At 36.2% G+C, this 19,053-nt stretch overlaps 4 protein-coding genes across 10 annotated transcripts in view; 2 read left to right on the top strand and 2 right to left on the bottom strand.

The window, feature by feature from the left end:
* Positions 1–3,636: 3,636 nt before the first annotated feature.
* Positions 3,637–7,108, bottom strand: LOC111456985 (ADP-ribosylation factor GTPase-activating protein AGD12-like). Of its 4 annotated transcripts, XR_002712855.1 has the most exons (10): positions 6,824–7,037; positions 6,618–6,705; positions 6,445–6,526; positions 6,196–6,271; positions 5,623–5,786; positions 5,206–5,320; positions 4,822–4,944; positions 4,515–4,610; positions 3,793–4,144; positions 3,637–3,743 (listed from the first exon to the last, which is right to left on the bottom strand). XR_002712855.1 is itself a non-coding variant. In XM_023099077.1 (9 exons), exons 2-9 carry the CDS (start codon positions 6,655–6,657, stop codon positions 3,863–3,865), a joined length of 978 nt encoding a protein of 325 aa, XP_022954845.1. In that variant the 5' UTR covers positions 6,658–6,705; positions 7,079–7,108; the 3' UTR covers positions 3,649–3,862. The 4 variants fall into 4 exon arrangements, 3 of the variants coding, with proteins under 3 accessions (XP_022954845.1, XP_022954846.1, XP_022954844.1); XM_023099077.1 differs by lacking the exon at positions 6,824–7,037 and adding an exon at positions 7,079–7,108 and having other exon boundaries at positions 3,649–4,144; XM_023099078.1 differs by having other exon boundaries at positions 3,649–4,144; positions 4,822–4,938; positions 6,824–7,038.
* A 1,046-nt stretch (positions 7,109–8,154) lies between these two features.
* LOC111456987 (kxDL motif-containing protein 1) lies at positions 8,155–11,278 on the top strand. Its single transcript, XM_023099080.1, has 3 exons — positions 8,155–8,318; positions 8,497–8,649; positions 10,784–11,278. Exons 1-3 carry the CDS (start codon positions 8,200–8,202, stop codon positions 10,884–10,886), a joined length of 375 nt encoding a protein of 124 aa, XP_022954848.1. The 5' UTR covers positions 8,155–8,199; the 3' UTR covers positions 10,887–11,278.
* Positions 11,279–12,076: 798 nt separating this feature from the next.
* On the top strand, positions 12,077–13,400 carry LOC111456986 (protein BRASSINAZOLE-RESISTANT 1-like). Its single transcript, XM_023099079.1, has 2 exons — positions 12,077–12,424; positions 12,821–13,400. Exons 1-2 carry the CDS (start codon positions 12,176–12,178, stop codon positions 13,277–13,279), a joined length of 708 nt encoding a protein of 235 aa, XP_022954847.1. The 5' UTR covers positions 12,077–12,175; the 3' UTR covers positions 13,280–13,400.
* Positions 13,401–14,540: 1,140 nt separating this feature from the next.
* LOC111456984 (U3 snoRNP-associated protein-like YAO) overlaps positions 14,541–19,053 on the bottom strand; it is a 6,836-nt gene continuing 2,323 nt past the window's right edge. For all 4 annotated transcript variants that reach the window (XM_023099074.1, XM_023099072.1, XM_023099073.1 and 1 more), the window contains exons 4-8: positions 18,488–18,712; positions 18,094–18,322; positions 17,684–17,862; positions 16,839–16,904; positions 14,541–15,135 (exon numbers count right to left, since the gene is read on the bottom strand). In XM_023099074.1, the coding sequence (XP_022954842.1) occupies positions 15,058–15,135; positions 16,839–16,904; positions 17,684–17,862; positions 18,094–18,322; positions 18,488–18,712 (777 nt within the window). In that variant the 3' untranslated portion in view covers positions 14,541–15,057. The remainder of the gene's footprint in view (positions 15,136–16,838; positions 16,905–17,683; positions 17,863–18,093; positions 18,323–18,487; positions 18,713–19,053) is intronic.

The raw sequence follows: 19,053 nt of genomic DNA, 5'->3' as shown, positions 1-19,053 counted from the left end.
AAAAAAAAAAAAAAAAAAAAAAAAAAAAACCAAATTAAATAAAAAAAATGAAGCTTTTAAACATGTTTTGTTTCATTGTATTATTTGCTTTTCAATCGAACATGATTATTAACTCATGTTTTGCACAATCCGAGTCAAAGATACTGCGTCCATTCTCCATATGGGAAGTGGTAATTTGGAATCATATGAAGAATTCAACTCTCTTGGCTCACTGCAAATCTAAAGACGATGATTTAGGCAAACTGAGATCGACCCCGGAGAGAAGTACTCCTGGACCTTTAAAGAAATTATTTGGCAATCATCACGATTTTGGTGCAATTTTAACAGCAAGCACGGGGATGCTTCTAGTGAAGTATTTTGGCCAGAAATGGAAAATTGGTCTAGTAACCAATGTTATAATAGTATTTGTACTTGGGTAGCGGGAGACGATGGCATTTCATTACGTTTTGGTTCTAAAGAATCATATTTATTAAAATACCTTTGGAAATGATGTAATTGAGCTTTGTACCGATTTCAGCTTGAGCATCACTCTTGATCTAGACACAAGAAAACCCGTGTTGCTTTTTTTTCTTTTTTTTCTTTTTAGCTTGGAGGTCAATCCTTCTCTACTTGTTCATTTAAAATTCATATCGATAATAATAAAAATAAAACATAATACAGTTATATATGTTTTTTGGAAATATTACAAGTATAGTTCATGAAGTTTAAGTGTGAGATCATACCCCGTTGGTTGGAGAGTGGAACGAAGCATTCTTTAGAAGGATGTGAAAATCTATCCTTAGAAGACACATTTTAAGACCATGAGACTGATGGCGATGCGTAACGGGTCAATGCAGACAATATCTAGTACTGGTGGGCCTGGGCTGTCAGCAATATTATCAGAGCCAGTGAGGATACTAGAACCACATTGGTTGGAAAAGGGAACAAAACATTTTTTATAAAGATGTGTAAATCTCTCCCTAATAGACGTGTTTTAAAACCGTGAGGCGACGATAATACGTAACGGGACAAAGCGAACAACTTTTGGTTATGTATTTCTTCCTACGACTTCAAAGTTTGGTTAAATTGTTTGATTGTTATGGTTGAATTAATTAATTAGATAATGTTTTCATTTTTCTTTATGCTTGAAGGGACATTAGTAAGTCAAATTCATGACCTTCTGATCCGAACACAAACGCATTAATGTACTGTATTCGTAACGATCCAGATCCACCGCTAGCAGATATTGTCCTTTTTGGGCTTTCCCTTTCGGGCTTCCCCTCAAGGCTTTAAAACGCGTCTACTAGGGGAAGGATTCCACACCCTTGTAAATGGTGACTTGTTCTCCTCCCCAACCAATGTGGGACATCACAATCCACCCCCCTTCGGGCCCAGCGTCCTCGCTAGCACTCGTTTCTTTATCCAATCGATGTGGGACCGCCCCCAAATCCACCCCCCTTTGGAGCCCAGCGTCCTTACTGGCACACCGCCTCGTGTCTACCCCCCTTCGGGAAACAACGAGAAGGCCGACACATTGTCCGGTGACTGGCTCTGATACCATTTGTAACGACCCATATCCACCGCTAGCAGATATTGTTCTCTTTGGGAGGTTTTTTTTTTATTATTTTATTATTTTTTATTTTTTTACGTTTATGCATATATTTTAATATAAATATATATTTTTATACTCTCTCTTAATTTAGTTTAAATTACATTTTTGTTATAAAAAAAAAACTATATTATTTTTTTTTTTTTCTCACCTCTCTTTCTCTTCCATCTTTAGAGGGAAGAATTGAAGAACGAAGAAATTTGATGGAAGAGAGAGAGAAAGAAGAGATGATCCAAAATTTTGGTGGAGGGAAGATTCTTGCACTATATTCCATTTTGTATGAACGTTTTCAACGTTCATGATACGAATGTGTACATTATGATGATAATAATGATGATAATGGCTCGCATGATATTCAGAAGTTCGCTGACCTCTAGAGGTCCGACTATGGATAATTAGTCCGATTATGATGAGTTCAAGGGGTGTGCAAACTGCATGGGGACTCACGCTCGCAGGTGCGGGTCATGTGTAGGGATGTAGTACACATCTAATTTTGTCCAGACTGGAGGTCACCCCTATGATGGTTTTAACGATAGGTCATTATTGCATGTGTTTGCATTTTTTGACCCTAATAGTTGGGTCACTTACTAAATATTTCTTAAAATAATCAAGCCGTGTGCTACTTCTATTTCACGCAAAGGCAAGACACCCTTGTACGGATGATGATGACATCACAAGTAAAGACCATGACACATGCATAGGATAGTGGTATTTCATATTTTAGATTTTAGGCTAGTATACGGTGTTTTTACTTTTAATTTTCATTGGTTTTATTTAGTATTTGGTTATGTTGTTTTAAAGATGTTTTCAAAAATGTAAGTTCATGGCAGTGTTGTTTTATGATGTCGTTACAGTTGGTAACAGAGCTCTAGGTTATAGACTCTGTAGACTAGTCTACGAGATAGACTTGGCATGTTCCATGGTCCCACCGATGATACCCCGTTACTATCTGGTATGTCATGCATAAGATAACAAATAGTAATGTCGTTGATTGTGTATGTTGTTACTGCTTGATCATTATCAAATATAACTCTTAATTGAATTTTAACACCATTGATTGTATTATAGGTGACTTTATTATTATTGACTTAGCTCTATGTTTATTATAATATAAAATATGATATGATTTAACTGGTATGGAATATAAATGTTAATTAATGTATTGGTAGTGTTTAAGTTTAGCAAGGGTTGTACCATGAATAAGGAGCTATAGTTTATTAAGCTACTAAACACTTGTATATGCATGAAAATAATTTTGCTAAGGAATGTTGGATGTTTCAGTTAGACGTCTCGAATATAGTTAAAATACGCAGTGTTATGACCATAGAGATGGGAAAGAATGTCTCAACATATACTAACGATTAAGTAGATTCAAATGAAAATAACTAAGAAAACTTGATAGCCAACATCATCTTACCGGCTACTGTAGATATTAAAAGTGGGAGTGTCGAAGGGAAATTTTGTTATCATAAAGTATGTAAATATGAAATTTAAGTATCGGTGTGAAAAAAAAAAAAAATTATGAGCCAACACCATAAAAGAAAAAAAAAAGAAAAAAAGAAAATTTTGGTTGTTTTGCTATTTCACACGATGACACAAAAATTGTTAAAATGAGACCTTGAGGACGTATGGACATAAACGTGCCTTATTGGACCGGTAGTCCTTAAAAAAATTGACTAGGAGGACAATGTAATAAAAGAAACGGATTAAACTATTGATCTCATTGCCGAAAAAAGCGAGAAAATTGAAATTAAGGTTGAGTTAAGTATTTAAGGTTTTCTAACATTATTGTCGACATGAATGTTGATTTCAATGAAGTTGAACCATGAACATACTAAATGAATTCTATTACTCATGAAATTTTAGGAGATGACTCAATATGACATGATAAAGTTATATATGAAATTTGATGATCATTAAATTATGATAAGGAAATAAATTATGATAAGGGAATAAACCGATGGTAGGTGTAAAATGACTAAAATGCCCCTATAATTAGGTAGGATGGCCCTAAATAGTATTTAATTTAACGAGGAGTCTTATGTCACGGTTTGAAGAGCTTATACAAAGTTACAAGCCATACATACAAACAAGGTTCAAATTTTAGTACATTGCAATATGAATAACACCTAGTTTAGTTGCAAGGTAAGAACTTAGGACATACCATTTCATGGGCAAATATATGTTTGCAGTTTTGATCGGTTGAACAGAATGAGGCATTTCATAAGCAATAACAAAATGAAACTCACACTCTTGTTCCAATAATATGTGTGACTACTGATCAAGAGGCATCCACTCTAGTTCCAAGTACACTTCACCTGATTCTACGTTTCCGAGCTTGAGCGACACCTCTTGTTTCACCTTCCCGTCCACGATATTGACAGCACTGTCGTCGATAAGGGCGTTGTCGTCTGATTTCAACCATTTTCCTATCTGCATATCCCCATATATTTCAGCATCTCCAAATGCCATTGCTGATGTTAACATTGGCTGGAGGTCGATTTCTGCTTCACCCATCAAGTCATTAGATGAAACAGTGTCGAGATCGAACACTTTCTGCAATGGACCATTAAGTGAAGGAATAAAAAATGAGTATTCACAGTTGAGGATCGTTGGGAGGGAGTCCCACATTGGCTAATTTAGGGAATGATCATTGGAATGAGGCCTTTTGGAGAAGTTCAAAGCAAATCCACGAGAGCTTATGCTCAAAGTGGACAATATCATACCATTGGAGATCCGTGATTCCTAACCTCCACTTCTTTCTTCCTAAAATAACCTCAAATGCATAGCAAGTATTCAGTAGCTTGAAACAAATGCATAACACATCTGAAAACAAGGTTTCATATTTACCAACTTCAAGGGACACAAAATTAAGCTCTAAAAATTGGATCAACTAACTGTAAAAATCTGCAAAAACAAAACTTACCAACTCTAAGGGACCGTATTCTTGAGGAACCGACAGCATGAGTTCCTCGTTCCAAACTGGATTCAAGTTTTTCTTTTTCACCGTTGTTTTTGCAGTCTATCAGCAACAAAACCAGTCGTAATTATCAATTTCTCAACAAGAAGTTAACAATTATTATCCAATCCACCTTCTATCTTTGAGCATGTTAACAGGTTCAGAGTAGGACATTCAGAATGCTACATTTGCAGAGTTCTTAGTCACCCCACCATAGACCAATTAAAAAAATGTAAAAGCATGCACCCTTGAAAAGATCAGAACTATTACTGACCTGTTGCCCAAGAGTCACAGTAATGAAAGGATCACTGGATTTCATATCTCTCACAGCTAAGTTTGTGCCTTTAATCACCTTAACTTTCAGTAGTCCCATAAATTCAACCATGCCTTCCTGTGGCTAGTCCCAAAAGCAGAAAGAGTAGAGGGTTAATCAGATTACTATCCATAGATGGTTAAGCATATTAACTAGCTGCTGATCTCATCCAATGGCTCCAACTAATTATAGCCAGATTTCGGATGATGTTTTGGAGGAGAATGGTTCGGGGGAATATGAAGCATATTTACGAACATATTACTCAAAACTGATCTCCATGCCAAGCTTGAAGCAGTTAGAAAAAAATATATTTTATCATGTGGTATGAGATGTAATTGAACTTACTGATTTCTTTGAAGAGTTCACCTGAAAACAACTTGGCTCCTCAGGAGTCTTTGAGGAGTTATTGGGTATAATTCGCAAGCTAGGTTTTAAAAATTCTTGAAGTTCATATTTGGACCTACATAAAAGATTACTTACTTAAATTACTCCTTAGAGATTCAAAACCGAACAGGGGCATGGTTACTAAATATGTTATCAATATACATTCATAAATCATGATCCGGATTCCCCTTGCTAAACATTTACTGATCGCTGAAGTGCAAAACCATGACATTTTAACTAAGCACAACTGGTAAAAGGGGAGCAAAATTACACGGTAGGTTATAAATTATGGCTGAAATGGTCATAAAAACGACAGAGAAATTACTAGTTGTTATTTATGATGCACAAATATGTAAGTATTGCAAGTCAGAGTCTTACTTTATGAACTTTGAACGCTCCTCATGGCTAGCACTCGGTCCAGGCTTTGTATATCCATCAGGAATAAAAGCCTCATATATTGAATTAGCAAAACCATTTCCTCCAACCTCCATCATGGCATCAATCTCATCATCAGTCCATTCATCCAATGTTATTGATAAAACCTGAACCAGAGCCAATAATGTCCTTAGAACAACGAATTTTCTTTAATCGTAAAAACGGCAGCAGTTCTAAGTTCAGGCAAAGTTTTCTGATGAGAGAAGGAAGTAAAACCCTGTAACCTTCCATTTCTTGTATACTATTCTCAACAAGAGCAACATTGACCAACTGGGGACTACTATTTCAGCAATGTACGCTGCAAGATTGCATGGCACCGGTTGCTTTCCCCTCGAGTAAATCAAATTCAAATTGTACTTTTACGATGAAAAGCGTTTAGCATGCTTAACAAATCGATAAAGATACCACAGAACATCGGAAAAACTTAAAAGTAGTTATAGTGTTTATTCCAATGACATACGGAAAGAAGAAAGGAATGCAATCCGAAATCTGTATCTTGAGAAAGGTGAGTATTACCTTTGATATATGCGTTCCAAGGTTTCTGTGTACACCACTACATTTTAAGCATACAAATACACCAATATTTGCAGAGCTGCAAAGGCAGTGAATCATACATCATATTTCTTGAGATGATCATATAAATTGAAAGGAAATCCATGGAAGCATATCACCAATGAAAAACAATGTGCTTTGTTTCAGAGGAAAAATTATTAAAACAAAACGATTAGATCATAATCCTTCAATAACGAAGCTTAGGAAACTTACGCCCATTTAGGATCAGGAGCACCACAATCTGCACAAAGTTGATTATCTTTTTGAAGCAATAAATCTTTTAATCTACTTTTAGCTGCACAAAGAATTTCAAACCATAAAGTTTCTGAAAAACGCATGCAAAATCTGCTTCCTAAACACACACACACACACTTCAGTAAGCACACCTGATTCAGGCCTCCTGAAATCCCCTGAAAAATGACTCATTCTCCGCTTCGATCTCAGTGATTCATAAACCAGATTTCTTCAGATGACCTAAGGAAAAACAGGGGGAGAGAGTGCAATTCAGACAAGCTCTCACAGCAAAAAACAAAAGAAAAAGAAAATCCTCCTTAAAAAATGGATCTCAGGTCATTGCAATGGATCATTTTACCAAAATCAACTAAAGGAAAACCAACAAACAAGTCTGCAAAGCATTTTGATTTCTGTATGCCGCAAAAACTAGACAGGAAAAACAAAGAAATCCTCCGAAATAGAATGGAGCTGAAAGATTCAAGCGAAGAAATGAGACATGAAACCAAACAATTTCGATCAATGGCGGATCATCTAATCTGATGATTCGATCTAACCGTGCAAAGAATTTTTTGTTGGAAGTGACCGTAAAACGAAGGTGATGAAGCCACATAACCTGTTCTTACGCAGATTCTCTCTTCACCTTATTTAAATATGAATATTTATTTTATTTTTATTTTTAAATTAATTAATTAATCGTTAGAAATTCAATCCATTACTTATTAGTCTATAAACAATTAGCATAATAACCCAAAATAAATAAAAAAAAATGAAAGTGGTCCCCGATCGGTTAAGCATATAAATATAAATTTTATGTTTCCCGAGATAAGTATGAACCGATGTTCAAAACCCAGTGAAAACTAAGGATCATGAGCCCATGACATTATTCTACTAGTGGAGTTACTTACAAAGTATGCTACTCTTCTCTTTTTTAGATGGTACAATGAGTTTGTATGACACGTGACAATAGCGTGATAGGGCAACGAGGCTTTGAGGATAGAGACAGATCAAAATCTTAATTGACTTAGTCTCTCTCGTGTCTTAAATCTCGACCCTACTTCTCTCTTCTCAAACTTAGTCTCCCGTTTCTTAAATCTCGGCCCTACTTCTCTTATCTCAAACTTAGTCTCTTAAATCTCCGCCCTATTTCTCTCTTCTCAAACTTGGTCTGTCATTTCTTAAATCTCGACCCCACTTCTCTCTTCTCGAATTTAGTCCCTTGATTCTTAAATCTCGACCCTATGTCTCAAAAACCTAAGTTATCTCATCATTTTCTTAGCTTAACACATGTTTCATATCCAAAATCCAAAATCTCGACACTATCTCTCAAATCTCGATCCTATTTCTCAAAACCCCAATTTGCCTTTTCATTCTCTTTGTTTAAACCATGAAGTCATATTTATATTTAAATTGTAGAAATCGGAAATCTAGGAAAAATAATTTTTTAAAATTAACGTTAAAAAGATGGAAAATAATATAGGAAATCTTCTAGAAGGTAAATTGAAGGGCAAAGATGGAAAAAAAAGAAAGTAGCCGAGCCCAGTTGTTACTTAAAGAATTGGGCCTACGGGCTTTTATTGGGCTTTGAATAATGAAATGGGCCAGAATATGGTTTCGACTTGGTTGGTAATTAAAAGCCCAATAAAAGCCCAGCAGCTGATTTCATTATCTTAGGCCCTTTTTTCTGCCCAAGTAAGCCATTCGATCCCCCGTTACAGTTGAGGCCGGTGGAAGGCGATGGAGCAGCGGGCGGAGGGCGAGTCGATAAGAGTAGCCTCCGAGGAGCTCTCTCGGGAGTTCAAAACTTTGATCAAAACGGATGATTTGAACTCTCTCAACCATTTGCAGCACCTCATGTAAGTCCTGTTTCTCTCTGTTATGTTTATTAGAATCAAATTGACGAATTAGGATCAAATTGGAGTTCTGTACCGACTTTATTGTTGAAGTATTCGGTGTTTTTTTAATGATGATTTGAAGAATATGTAAAATTTATTACCATTACTCTTAATTGTTTCGTTGAATCGCTCATTGCAGATTGGGGAGATTGCAGGATAGCAATGCTGTCCTCTCTCATTTTAACGAGTTCTCGGAGCATTGCTTTGCTGAGGTGTCTGGAGATCTATCTAGAAATACTCGTCTTTTGAAGTCCATGAAATCTGACCTTGATTACATATTTCTGAAAATAAGGTATGGTGGTGAATCGATGATCAAATGTTCTTGGTACAAATATTACTTTCGTTATTGTTTATGATCTTTTGTTCCCTAAAATGTATGGCATCTTTCAATTTAATCCCCTAAAAAAATCACAAGAAATAGTATGTTCCTGCCATTTCGATCACCAAAGTAATGTCCAAACTTAATGATTCAAACCAAGTATAAATAATCCTGGAACCAGGTCTCAATAACTAAACTATGTATGAATCAAAATTTGAAATAGATTCTAAGGAGAAAAAAAGAAATAAGGGGGTTAGAGATACTCAATAATTAAAATGCTTCAGCTTATGGGGATTTTCCGTTTTGAGTGAATCGTGTGTGGGAAGAAGTATTAATATCTTCATACACTAGATGCTCGTTAATTAGTTCTGTATCTTTAGAATTGTAACCTTCGTGTGGCATATAACTTACAAGCTACTAATACGTTTTTTGTCGAAGCAAGTTTTCCACCAAGTGTAGTAGCACTGTTTGGTAAAATTTTCCACTTTGTTAATGCATTTACCATGTTGAACATTGGGATTTTAGATGCATAGAAGTATTTTTGTTAGAATACATAACTAAGGGAATTCTTCAAGCATACGCATTTTCCGTAAAAGTAACTTGTTTCAGTACAAATGATCTCTGCAATTATTCGTTGCAGAGTTCTTTTCTAACCCTTCTATATCATTACGATGGGAATGGATAGTAATATTTCATTATCAAGGGGGATCAGATGGAGAAATGTGTTCTAGTTCATTCAACATACTTTCTTTCCAGTTTATGCACTTCTATGATCTTTACAGACCACAGTGCAACTGTAGGCAAAGCTGGCCTAGTGTTCCAATGTCCATGGCCTTTAGTTGACACCTACAAACTCTTTCACCTTTATGGACCCTTCATGCATTTAATTTTTCAAAAGAAAGTAGACTGAAATAGTACAATTTTTTCTTGGAGACTAATTCTTCTTGATTGTGGAAGAACTATAGTTATTGTTATTTTCTCCTTACTTGGCCTGTTTGGTGGTGGTCTGCTAGTTTCTTTGTTAGTACTAGATGTACAGTTTATAAGATAAAATAGTTCTTTTTTCATCATTTTTTTTCTGGTCATGTATGTATGTATATATATTTATTATAAGAGATAATTTCATTGATGATTGAAATTTACAAAAGGGATGTATAATTCATGGTGTTTATAAAAGACCATCCCAATTTGCAACGAGGGAGGTATAACTATAGGAAGTAAAAATATTAGACAGTTACACCTAGATAGAGCTTGGCAAACAACATTATCTAAAAATTTTGTGTAGGTCTTTGTCTTTTCTGCAAATATTCTCTGTTTCTTTCTTTCAATATATTCCAAAAGAAAGCCATGATAAGGTTTTCCCATAATAAAGCTTTTGCATTCTTGAAAGGGTGGTACGTTATGAGCATATCCAAAAATAGGGCTTTTTCTAGTTATTCTTGACGATAAAAAATCACCAAACATTTCAACGTGTCTTCCCTAAAACATTTTGGAATTAGTTAGTGTGATATCCCACATTGATTTGGGAGGAGAACAAAACACCATTTATAAGGGTGTGGAAACCTTCCCCTAGCAGACGCATTTTAAAGCCTTTAGGGGAAGCTCGAAAAGGAAAGCCTAAAGAGGATAATATTTGCTAGCGATAGATCTGGGGTCGTTACAGTTAGCATGAGCTAACTCAAGGTGAATCAAACCTTTAAAATTTGGAATGGAAAATATATGAAATTAAGGTTACTTATTTTTTATTATTATATTTATTTTATTTTTTGGTTCATTTCTGTTAGGAAATCAAGAAATTGAACATTTATGTTGGCTTCTACCAAGCAAGGATCTGAATTATTTAATACCCAGAAATCCTTCTTGAAACCATTTTGTTCAGATTGTGGTTACTTCAAAATTTTCATCTGTGATGGAATGTTCTTGTATACTCAATCCTCTCTGCTCTTCCTTACACTTTATTTCACTGCGAGAGACTTCTAAATTTTATCTTGACCAGTCATAACTGATTTATTTTATTGATCAAATTGCATCATTTAGTATACTTCATGATTCAATATTGGCTGTATCTTTCTAGATTGTATAGTTCATCAACTTCTCTTTCTTTCAGGAGCATGAAATCAAGAATCTTAGCCACTTATCCTGATGCATTTCCTGACGAGTCAACTAGTGAAGCTCTAGATAGGAGACCCGACCTCGAAAGGCCTCAGTAACTACAGAATTTATGACTGCAAGTAATCAAATACCCCAATGTGAGTCAGAAAATGTAGATAAATCATCTTCCAGAATCATTTTTATCATAAGTTTAACTTAGTTGTTTATATTGTGTTGATGCCTTCAAGATTTTACCTCAATTGCGATGTTTAAAGATTATTGAGGTACATGGTAGGATCATTATGAGGAGAAATCCATATGAAATATGTATTTGTAAAAGGTATATTATTCTCCTTCTGCTAGGTTTTTCATTTGTTAGCTTAAACTCATTCTAGCTCGTATTGGCCCCTTATATGTCTATCGACGGAGACTGCTACTATTTACGTGAGGTTGATATAAGCGTTAGTACTCTTACAATCCTTTCGATATCGGGTCATTCTTTTGTTTTCTTTTTCTCGTCTTTTTTAGTTCAATAACGGTAGGTTAGGAGATCTACCCTTTAACTTTTTGAATCATAATTAGTGCTTGTTTTATGCTCAGATTGACATCTAGTCAACTTTTAATGCATGCTTATTACTTTCAGATTAATAGCTGACATTTCGACACAGGATGATTATGAATCTAAATGAACATTATCAACTTGAATGAGGTTGATAATCACTCTTCTTATCACTAAGTAGCCTTCCATCTTCAAATGACACCCAATTAGACGAGATATTTGTTCAATATCAACTTCGATTCAACGTAGAGCAAGTTCAAATTGTCACTTTCAAGGTATAGAGACCTCGATTGTGATGTCCCACATTGGTTGGGGAGGAGAACAAAACATCATTTATAAAGGTGTAGAAACCTTTCTCTAGCATATGCATTTTAAAGCCTTGAGGGGAAGCCCAAAAGGGAGAGCCCAAAGAGGACAATATTTGCCAGCAGTGGATCTGGGTTGTTACATCGATGATCCTTGAGTAAGTCCGAGGTCTTAAGAAAGTCCGAGGTCTTAAGAAACGAGCAGAATAGAAATGGTGGGTGTAACATGATATTGTATTAGGTATGGTTGGAGCGCGTGATTCCCACTCTCTTTGTATTCCACATGCAAATTCATCGTGAGCAAACTCCTCCAGTGTCATGCAGAAAAAGAACAGAAATTGGAAATTTTGATAACATGCTTCTCGTCTCCATCTCCATCCACTCCTTCCTCAATCACAACCGTCCATTCCCCATCACCACTTCTTCCTCAATCACAACCGTCCATTCCCCATCACCACTCCTTTCCTTCCAACTACAAAACCATGAACAAAGCGACCAAAATCTCATCTTTAGAACAAACGGAAAGAGAAAGAAAGTGAGAGATATGAAGGAAGGAAGTGAAGTTGGTGCTGCAAAAAGAAAGGGAGTTAGAAGTGAGACTGAAAAACATAAAACTAAGATGAGGGAAAGGCAAAGAAGAGCCATTACTACCAATATCTTCCTTGGCCTTCGAAAGCACGGCGGCTACCGCCTCTCCCCTCGAGCCGATATCAATCAAGTCCTCCGTCACCTCGCCAACGAGGCCGGCTGGATTGTCGACCCCGACGGCACCACCTATCGCTCCTCCGCATCTGTACCCTCCCTCTTTCCCTTATGTTTTTTGTCTTCTATTGAATTGAGTACCCACAAAATACAAAACTGTAGTCATAATCTTTCGTGGCTAGTTAAAGTGAGGCTTTGATATACCGGGTTAGCACCCTTTGTCGCCTCTGTACTCGAAATAGATGCTACCCCTCTTCTGGTTATGCCATTACCAATCGCGGGTAACTCCCGAGCTGGTTGTCATTAACCTAATAAGAGCTATTATCCCTGTGACCAAATAAGGAACAGTTTACTTCTTACGGGAGTTCTAATTTTTAACCTTTTTTGATATAAATCAATTATGAAATTGGATGGAATAATTGTTCTTATTTTTTTTGTCCCTTAAGATTTATTTCTTTCTAAATTTTGGTTATGTTCTTCGTCTTAGATTTTGAATAGATGTTCAGTTTGTGGGACTGTGAGGAGCACCACTCCGACGTCGACGAGTAGCGCAGTAGCTGGCGGCGGCGGAGAGAATTCCACTCCGGCATCGTCTTGCCGATTGCCTGATTCTGTGAGAGATTACGCCATAGCATTCAACGACAATGTCATTCAACCGGCGACTCCCTTTTACATCCCCGGCGGCGGCGGCGGCGGCGGCACTTCTTCTTGCTCCTCGTCTCGGAACCCGACCGGCAACGGTAATATTAACGGCGACGTTCCTCTAGCAGTCTACATGTACGGAAATGAAGACGTCCGCTGCTGTCTCTCTGCCGCAGCCACCGTCGAAATTTGCGGCGGCGGCGGCGACGGCGGTGGTTCCAAGGATACGGCATACGAAGCGATGCGGGAAGCGAGGGCATCTAATCAGAGTACACCGGAGGGATCTCCACGGCTTCGTTCGTAGTTCTTTTGTTTTTTTTTTACCATTTTGCCCTCCGGGTTCTGCTCTTGTTACGACCTTCTGGGAAGCCTATTTTGGGAAATAGGTTAGAGATTAGCAAAGATTAATTAAACACCAATTAGGTTAATTTTAATTTACTTAAAGTAGTGACTGCCAAAAAGGATGGAATTATCTGATTTTTAATTGCATTTAAATTATATTAATTTATACTTTTCTTTTCAAATATGTTATGATTTTCAAATAGAAAGCCTTTTTCGTAGTGACTTCGTAAGTGTTCGAATTTATGTAGGGATGAACTTTCGGGATTTGAATTAATTTAGTTATGACGTTTAAGAGTTTAATTGAATTGCTTTAAATTTATGATATGATATGATACTTAACATTTACCCATTTTCTTTGAGTTTAACAGAGAATTCAAACTTCTGACCTCTCGATTCAATGAGAGGATAAGAGGATTTAAACTTTTAACCTTTCGATCAAATGAGAGAACTCAAACTTCTGACCTCAACCTTTCGATCAAATGAGAGAATTCAAACTTCTGACCCTTCGATCAAATGAGAATTCGAACTTCTGACCTTTCAATCAAATAAGAGAAATCAAACTTTTGACCTCCCTCTCGATCAAATGAGAAAATTCAAATTCTGACCTCTCGATCAAATGAGAAAATTCAAACTTTTGACCTTTCGATCAACTTAAGAGAATTCAAACTTCTGACATCAATATCAAATGAATGTCTAAAACAATTAAGTTGTGTCCGATAAGGTTTGCACAAAAATTTATTCCAATGCAACCGAAGCATCAAATTGATAAATTTCTTGCAACTCAAAACTCTACCCACTCGAGTTTCAATCATTGTTGATTCAAGGTAGTCCCCTGCCTTTCTTGGTTGGCAATTTTCGACAAGCTTTCTTTCATTTTTCGATACTCATACTTTCAATATTGGTACATACTAGTACGACTACGGATTAAAAAACTACTGTCGTCAATCAAACCATTTAGAATTCCAGCTTTCAAGCAATAAAGTCAGTATTTCAACCTCATTTAGTGGATCAAAAAGCTGCTTTTGGCATAGAAACTAGCATTACATAAACTAAACTTTCTAACTATTTCATAAGTTTATGACAGGCAATAACAGGGATAGGCAATGATACTCGTTAAACCACATAATGTCAAAGCTGGGGAAATCAGTCACCTAAGATTATAAACCATTGGAATTGGACAAATAATGTTCATTAAGAAAGGTCAAGTGCCGTTCTAATAATAATGACTATAAATCAAGAACAGTATTCCAAAGGCTTTATCATCATCAACATACCAGAATTCCATGAATTAAACCATTGTGTTTCCTGGAGAATCTGAAACCAATATAAAAATAAAAAGTACAATGAAGATTTGTTGCAGTTTATGACGTACAAAGTGATGAATGTGAACACTGTGAACCTTGGTACAACGACTTGATTGGAAACAGTTGAATAATGAATTGCCCAAAAAGGTACATCACAACAGGGAATTGCCAGGAAACCCCAACTGAGCGGCCCATGTGATCACAACAGAATCTATCTTCAATGGCTTTCAAACTCATCCTTCTCAGTAAAAAAACATGAATGCTCTAATTTTACTATTGTTTCCATGGCTAAATGGTGGGAAAAAGTTAGGTAGGTGGGTGAAAAAAAATACAAAAATAAATAAATACAGGGGTGGGGGTGGGGTGAACCTTTCAATTTTACTTTTAGCTCTGAGAGGTCAAAATTGGATAGGGTATAGAACTCTTCAATTCAGTTTCATGGGAGTTTAAGGGGATGAACTGCAACTCCGTTCCGAGCAGCTGGGATTCGACCCCATCTTCCTAGACGAGGTTCCTGTCATGAAGTTAACTTATGGTGTCAGCACTAGGCATACCATTTCACTCTCAGCATGACTACAAAACTTATGAAGGAAGAAGAACAAAATAACTCGCCAATAACAAAACTGTGAAAATAGAAGAGATTTTCAACAAGAGAAGTCCATGAAGAAAACCAGCAATCTAGATACGAATTCAAATCATCAATTCCTCACCTAATCAAATCTATTCTGTTCTGCCAAACGTAACTATTTATTATCCGTTTTCGAGATTCCTGCTAGAATCAGCGAAATCCAAAAAAGAGACCATAGGAGTTTTCCATAGGACAGAGGTGCTACAGATGGAAGGGACATTAGGTGAAGGAGAAAACTGCTTGTTAGCGTTAGGAAAAAGGAGGGTAGAGATGGGTATATAGGAAGAAGGTGTCTGGCTTTCGTATCCAAATGGCTGTAGAAATTTCCTCTGGAAACTAATGCATTTATGAATTGCCTGGAGGCTTAGTTCGTCAAAGACTGATATTTCTACCATTTCCAGATTCGAAGTAGGAATGGTAAGGGTTTGAATTCTTGGAAGGACATGAGGACGATCCCCCTCCCTATGCTGTTTCCTAGACTGCAACAGATATTTCTATCTAAACTGCTAGGCCTTCAGAATGAGGCAAGTTGGAACTAGGAATCCAATGGAATGATTTTTATCTTCGAAGAGAGGTCCTTAGCAATGCAGAAACAGGGGAGTGAATAACTCTCAGAGATGTTGGATGGTTTGTCTTATAGTGGAGTTTTAAAGATGACAAATGGAGGACCGTTCTGTATAAGGTAAAGCCACAAACCACCAAATTCCCAAAACTTGCATAAAATATTATGATTTATTAACCTAATTTTTAGCAAAATAGAGTAATTTTTTTCTGATCCTTCTATATCAGTTCTAAAAAGGGCTTCAACCCTGCTATCCCGGTTAGAAGAAAAGTAGACCCTTTCGGAGCAGACTCCACTTCAACCGCAGCAACTTCAAAGAACTATGCCCTTTGAACCGCTTCCCCTAAATTAGTGAGGTGAATTGGTGCATTCTTGTAGGAATAATGAGGAAACACCAATATCTCTCTTCTTTTTCTGTCCTTTCGTGGCAACTTGTTGGGAAGATCTCTCCCGGACATTTAACTTAGATTGGTGCATTTCAAGGAAAGCGTTGAATGCAATGTACCAGATTTGAGGAACGTTTAACAGAGGCCAAGCAAAGGTTCTTGGTCCAATGGAGTGACGGATCTTATTTAAAAGTTGTGGTTTGAAAGAAATAAGAGTTTTTCAAGAACAAGAGAGAGGTTCATAGGTTTAAATGATGGCTACCGACCTAGAATATAATATTCAATGAGTTATCTTAAGGTCATGAAAATAGTCCAAGTGCATGCAAGTGGAAGTGAATCTAGATGATAAAAAAAGAAAAAGAAAGATGAGATTAACATGTTTTGGGAGCATGATAAAAATTTTGCTTCTAAATGATCTAATTCTTCTAAACCTTTTTGTATGCAAATTTTCACCAGCTGGAGTCTTTTGTAGCCCTTTGGTATGAGGAATATCTCGTCTCCCAATTTTCTACGTTTATATTATATATATCTATATATCTATATATATATATATAACTACAAACCAGTGGTGGTAATCCTGGGCCAAACATCTACCACAAAATAATTAAACATGTTTTAAGTTTAATTTGTGTGATGATTACCTGCCCAACTCCAGCTACCACGAACCTTCCAGAATTGGCAAAAGTCAAGGAGTTCAAAAACCCAACCTGAAATACAAAAATAAATAGATAAACAAATAAAATAGCCATATGTAAGCAATACACTAGACTGCAGCTACAGTGTATACAGCATCTTAAGCACAACTGATGTAGAAGCAACCCCATAAATATTTATATTTATATTTATTTCTTGAAAAGAAGAACACAGATATCAATCTCTGTCAAACAACCAAATAGGAAAGCATCATAGAATTCATTTGGACGGGAAAAAAATACAAGAAATAGAATTCATTCCTATAAAAAAAAAAAAAAATTATGTAAAGTTTTCATAAGAAAAGAAAGAGAAAAGGAAATAACGAAAAAATAGCCGAGAGCAGGTACTAATGCCTCGGCAGCCGGAAACAACTTTTACAGTCAAAATCCTTAGATTTCTAAGAGAGAATAAAAAAGATGTCACAACTTCAAGATTCAACTTCATCAAACTCATATTTCACGTGTATATTATTTCTATAAGAACAATATAAAGAGAGTGATCAGCAAATACACACACATACATAGAGAGAGAAGAGAGCAGATATGGAAGAAGCCATTAAATTTTCTATTCGAGTACTTCCAAAGAAAAATATAGGAAAAATAGAAACAGGGTTATATCAAATCAAACTCAGCAGGTGTTCAAGTGCTCTTCATGGGACATATGAGTGCACAAATTCAAGAGAAAATATATATAGAATGCAGTTGCACAATAGCCACATTCAAGTCATTTGAATCAGAAGAAACAAAATTAAACAGCTACAAATGTAATATAAACACATGTAAAACTCGCATACCAGAGGAAGGTCATATAATGGTCGCACATCTTTCTTATCACTTCCGAGAGCCCATAAACGAACAAAACCATTGCCAGCACCTGATGCAGCAAGGTCACTGTTTCTACATACTGAGACTGAACTTACCCAAGAGTGTGCTGACAAACTATGAGAAGTATTAAGATTAGCATTCCCATTTCCTGCAAAGAACAAAATTCACAAATGAATAATAATTGGTACGACGTATGGCAATTAATCGAAATCGATTTCAAAAAACAAAAAGAGAAAGAAATTCATTGATGTATGAAATTTACAAAAGGGATGGGAAATTCATGGTGATTGCAAAAAACTTCCCATACACATACAAGAACATTAAAGCTTGCAGAATGATGGAAGAGAATCATATATAAAATCCTTGAACAAACACATACCCATACAACCATTGGGGATGGCACCATTTTCCTTTGGCTCCAAATTAGTGCAAGACAATGAAGAAGGATGAGCATTTCGTACAATATAAACAGGCTTCTTTTTTAATGCAGTCCAAAGCTCAATACTGCCGTCATCTGATCCAGTTAAGAACTCATCATTGCTTATAAAACAGCAACACTCTAAGGATGATGCAGGTGCACGAAATACTAAACGGGACTCCTCTGGGACCTGTTTCAAGGATCAAAAGAATAACTAGTCAAAATAATAAAAGGAAAATAGGACTACTGTAAGTACACAAAATTACAAGCACGCTGCCCAGTTTAAATTAGCAACAAATGGATAACCACTAAGAGATGCGTTAAAAACTGGAAGAAATAGAAAAAATAGGTCTACCTTCCATAATTGCATACTCCGATCACGTCCAACAGTAAGCAATCTTTCCTTCCGTAAGCAATCGATAGTTAATACTTCACTTTGGTGACCAAATAATGTATTTATGTAAGCTCTGTCTTCTACATTCCATATCTTGACAGTTCGATCAAATGAACCAGAAAAAAGTTCTGAGGTCCCTTGCCTGAAAGTCAAACACGAGACAGGTCCCCTATGACCAGGAAATGCCTGTAAGAAGTCACAGTAAAATGACTGAGAAAAGATTCAACAGCTGTCATACTTTATTTTCTATCATTTTTTCCCCATCTTTTTCTGGTAGGTTTCAGAAGGAAGGAAGAGGTAACCTTCCCATCAAAGTGGTTAATATGGATAGACACTGAATTTGGGATAAAACTGTCCATACTTTCCCAATATTCGTTTTCGTAACTAAAGCATCTCGGATATTTGGAGGATCTTTTTACAGCTTCTTTGGTTTATGGAGCATTTTTACCTTCTCATATCAAGTAAAACTGGTTGTTGAATAAAACAATTTTCAATTGAAAAGAAAAAAAAAAAAAAAAAAAAAAAAA

This window comes from Cucurbita moschata, unplaced genomic scaffold, assembly GCF_002738365.1.
Source record: "Cucurbita moschata cultivar Rifu unplaced genomic scaffold, Cmos_1.0 Cmo_Scf00019, whole genome shotgun sequence".
Taxonomy (NCBI): Eukaryota; Viridiplantae; Streptophyta; class Magnoliopsida; order Cucurbitales; family Cucurbitaceae; genus Cucurbita; species Cucurbita moschata.
Note: the sequence above shows the minus strand (reverse complement) of the source record. Positions and strands in the feature narration are given on the sequence as shown.

Bases quoted from the DNA above. Each gene is read 5' to 3' on its own strand.
- LOC111456985 (XM_023099077.1), bottom strand. From the start codon at position 6,657: ATGAGTCATTTTTCAGGGGATTTCAGGAGGCCTGAATCAG. The intron at 5,787-6,195 runs GTAATACTCACC...GCTCTGGTTCAG, and splicing joins TTGGAACGCATATATCAAAG to GTTTTATCAATAACATTGGA. The intron at 4,611-4,821 runs GTCAGTAATAGT...TGTTGCTGATAG, and splicing joins CTGTGACTCTTGGGCAACAG to ACTGCAAAAACAACGGTGAA.
- LOC111456986 (XM_023099079.1), top strand. From the start codon at position 12,176: ATGAAGGAAGGAAGTGAAGTTGGTGCTGCAAAAAGAAAGGGAGTTAGA. The intron at 12,425-12,820 runs GTACCCTCCCTC...TCTTCGTCTTAG, and splicing joins CCTATCGCTCCTCCGCATCT to ATTTTGAATAGATGTTCAGT.
- LOC111456987 (XM_023099080.1), top strand. From the start codon at position 8,200: ATGGAGCAGCGGGCGGAGGGCGAGTCGATAAGAGTAGCCTCCGAGGAG. The intron at 8,319-8,496 runs GTAAGTCCTGTT...CGCTCATTGCAG, and splicing joins AACCATTTGCAGCACCTCAT to ATTGGGGAGATTGCAGGATA. The intron at 8,650-10,783 runs GTATGGTGGTGA...TCTTTCTTTCAG, and splicing joins TACATATTTCTGAAAATAAG to GAGCATGAAATCAAGAATCT.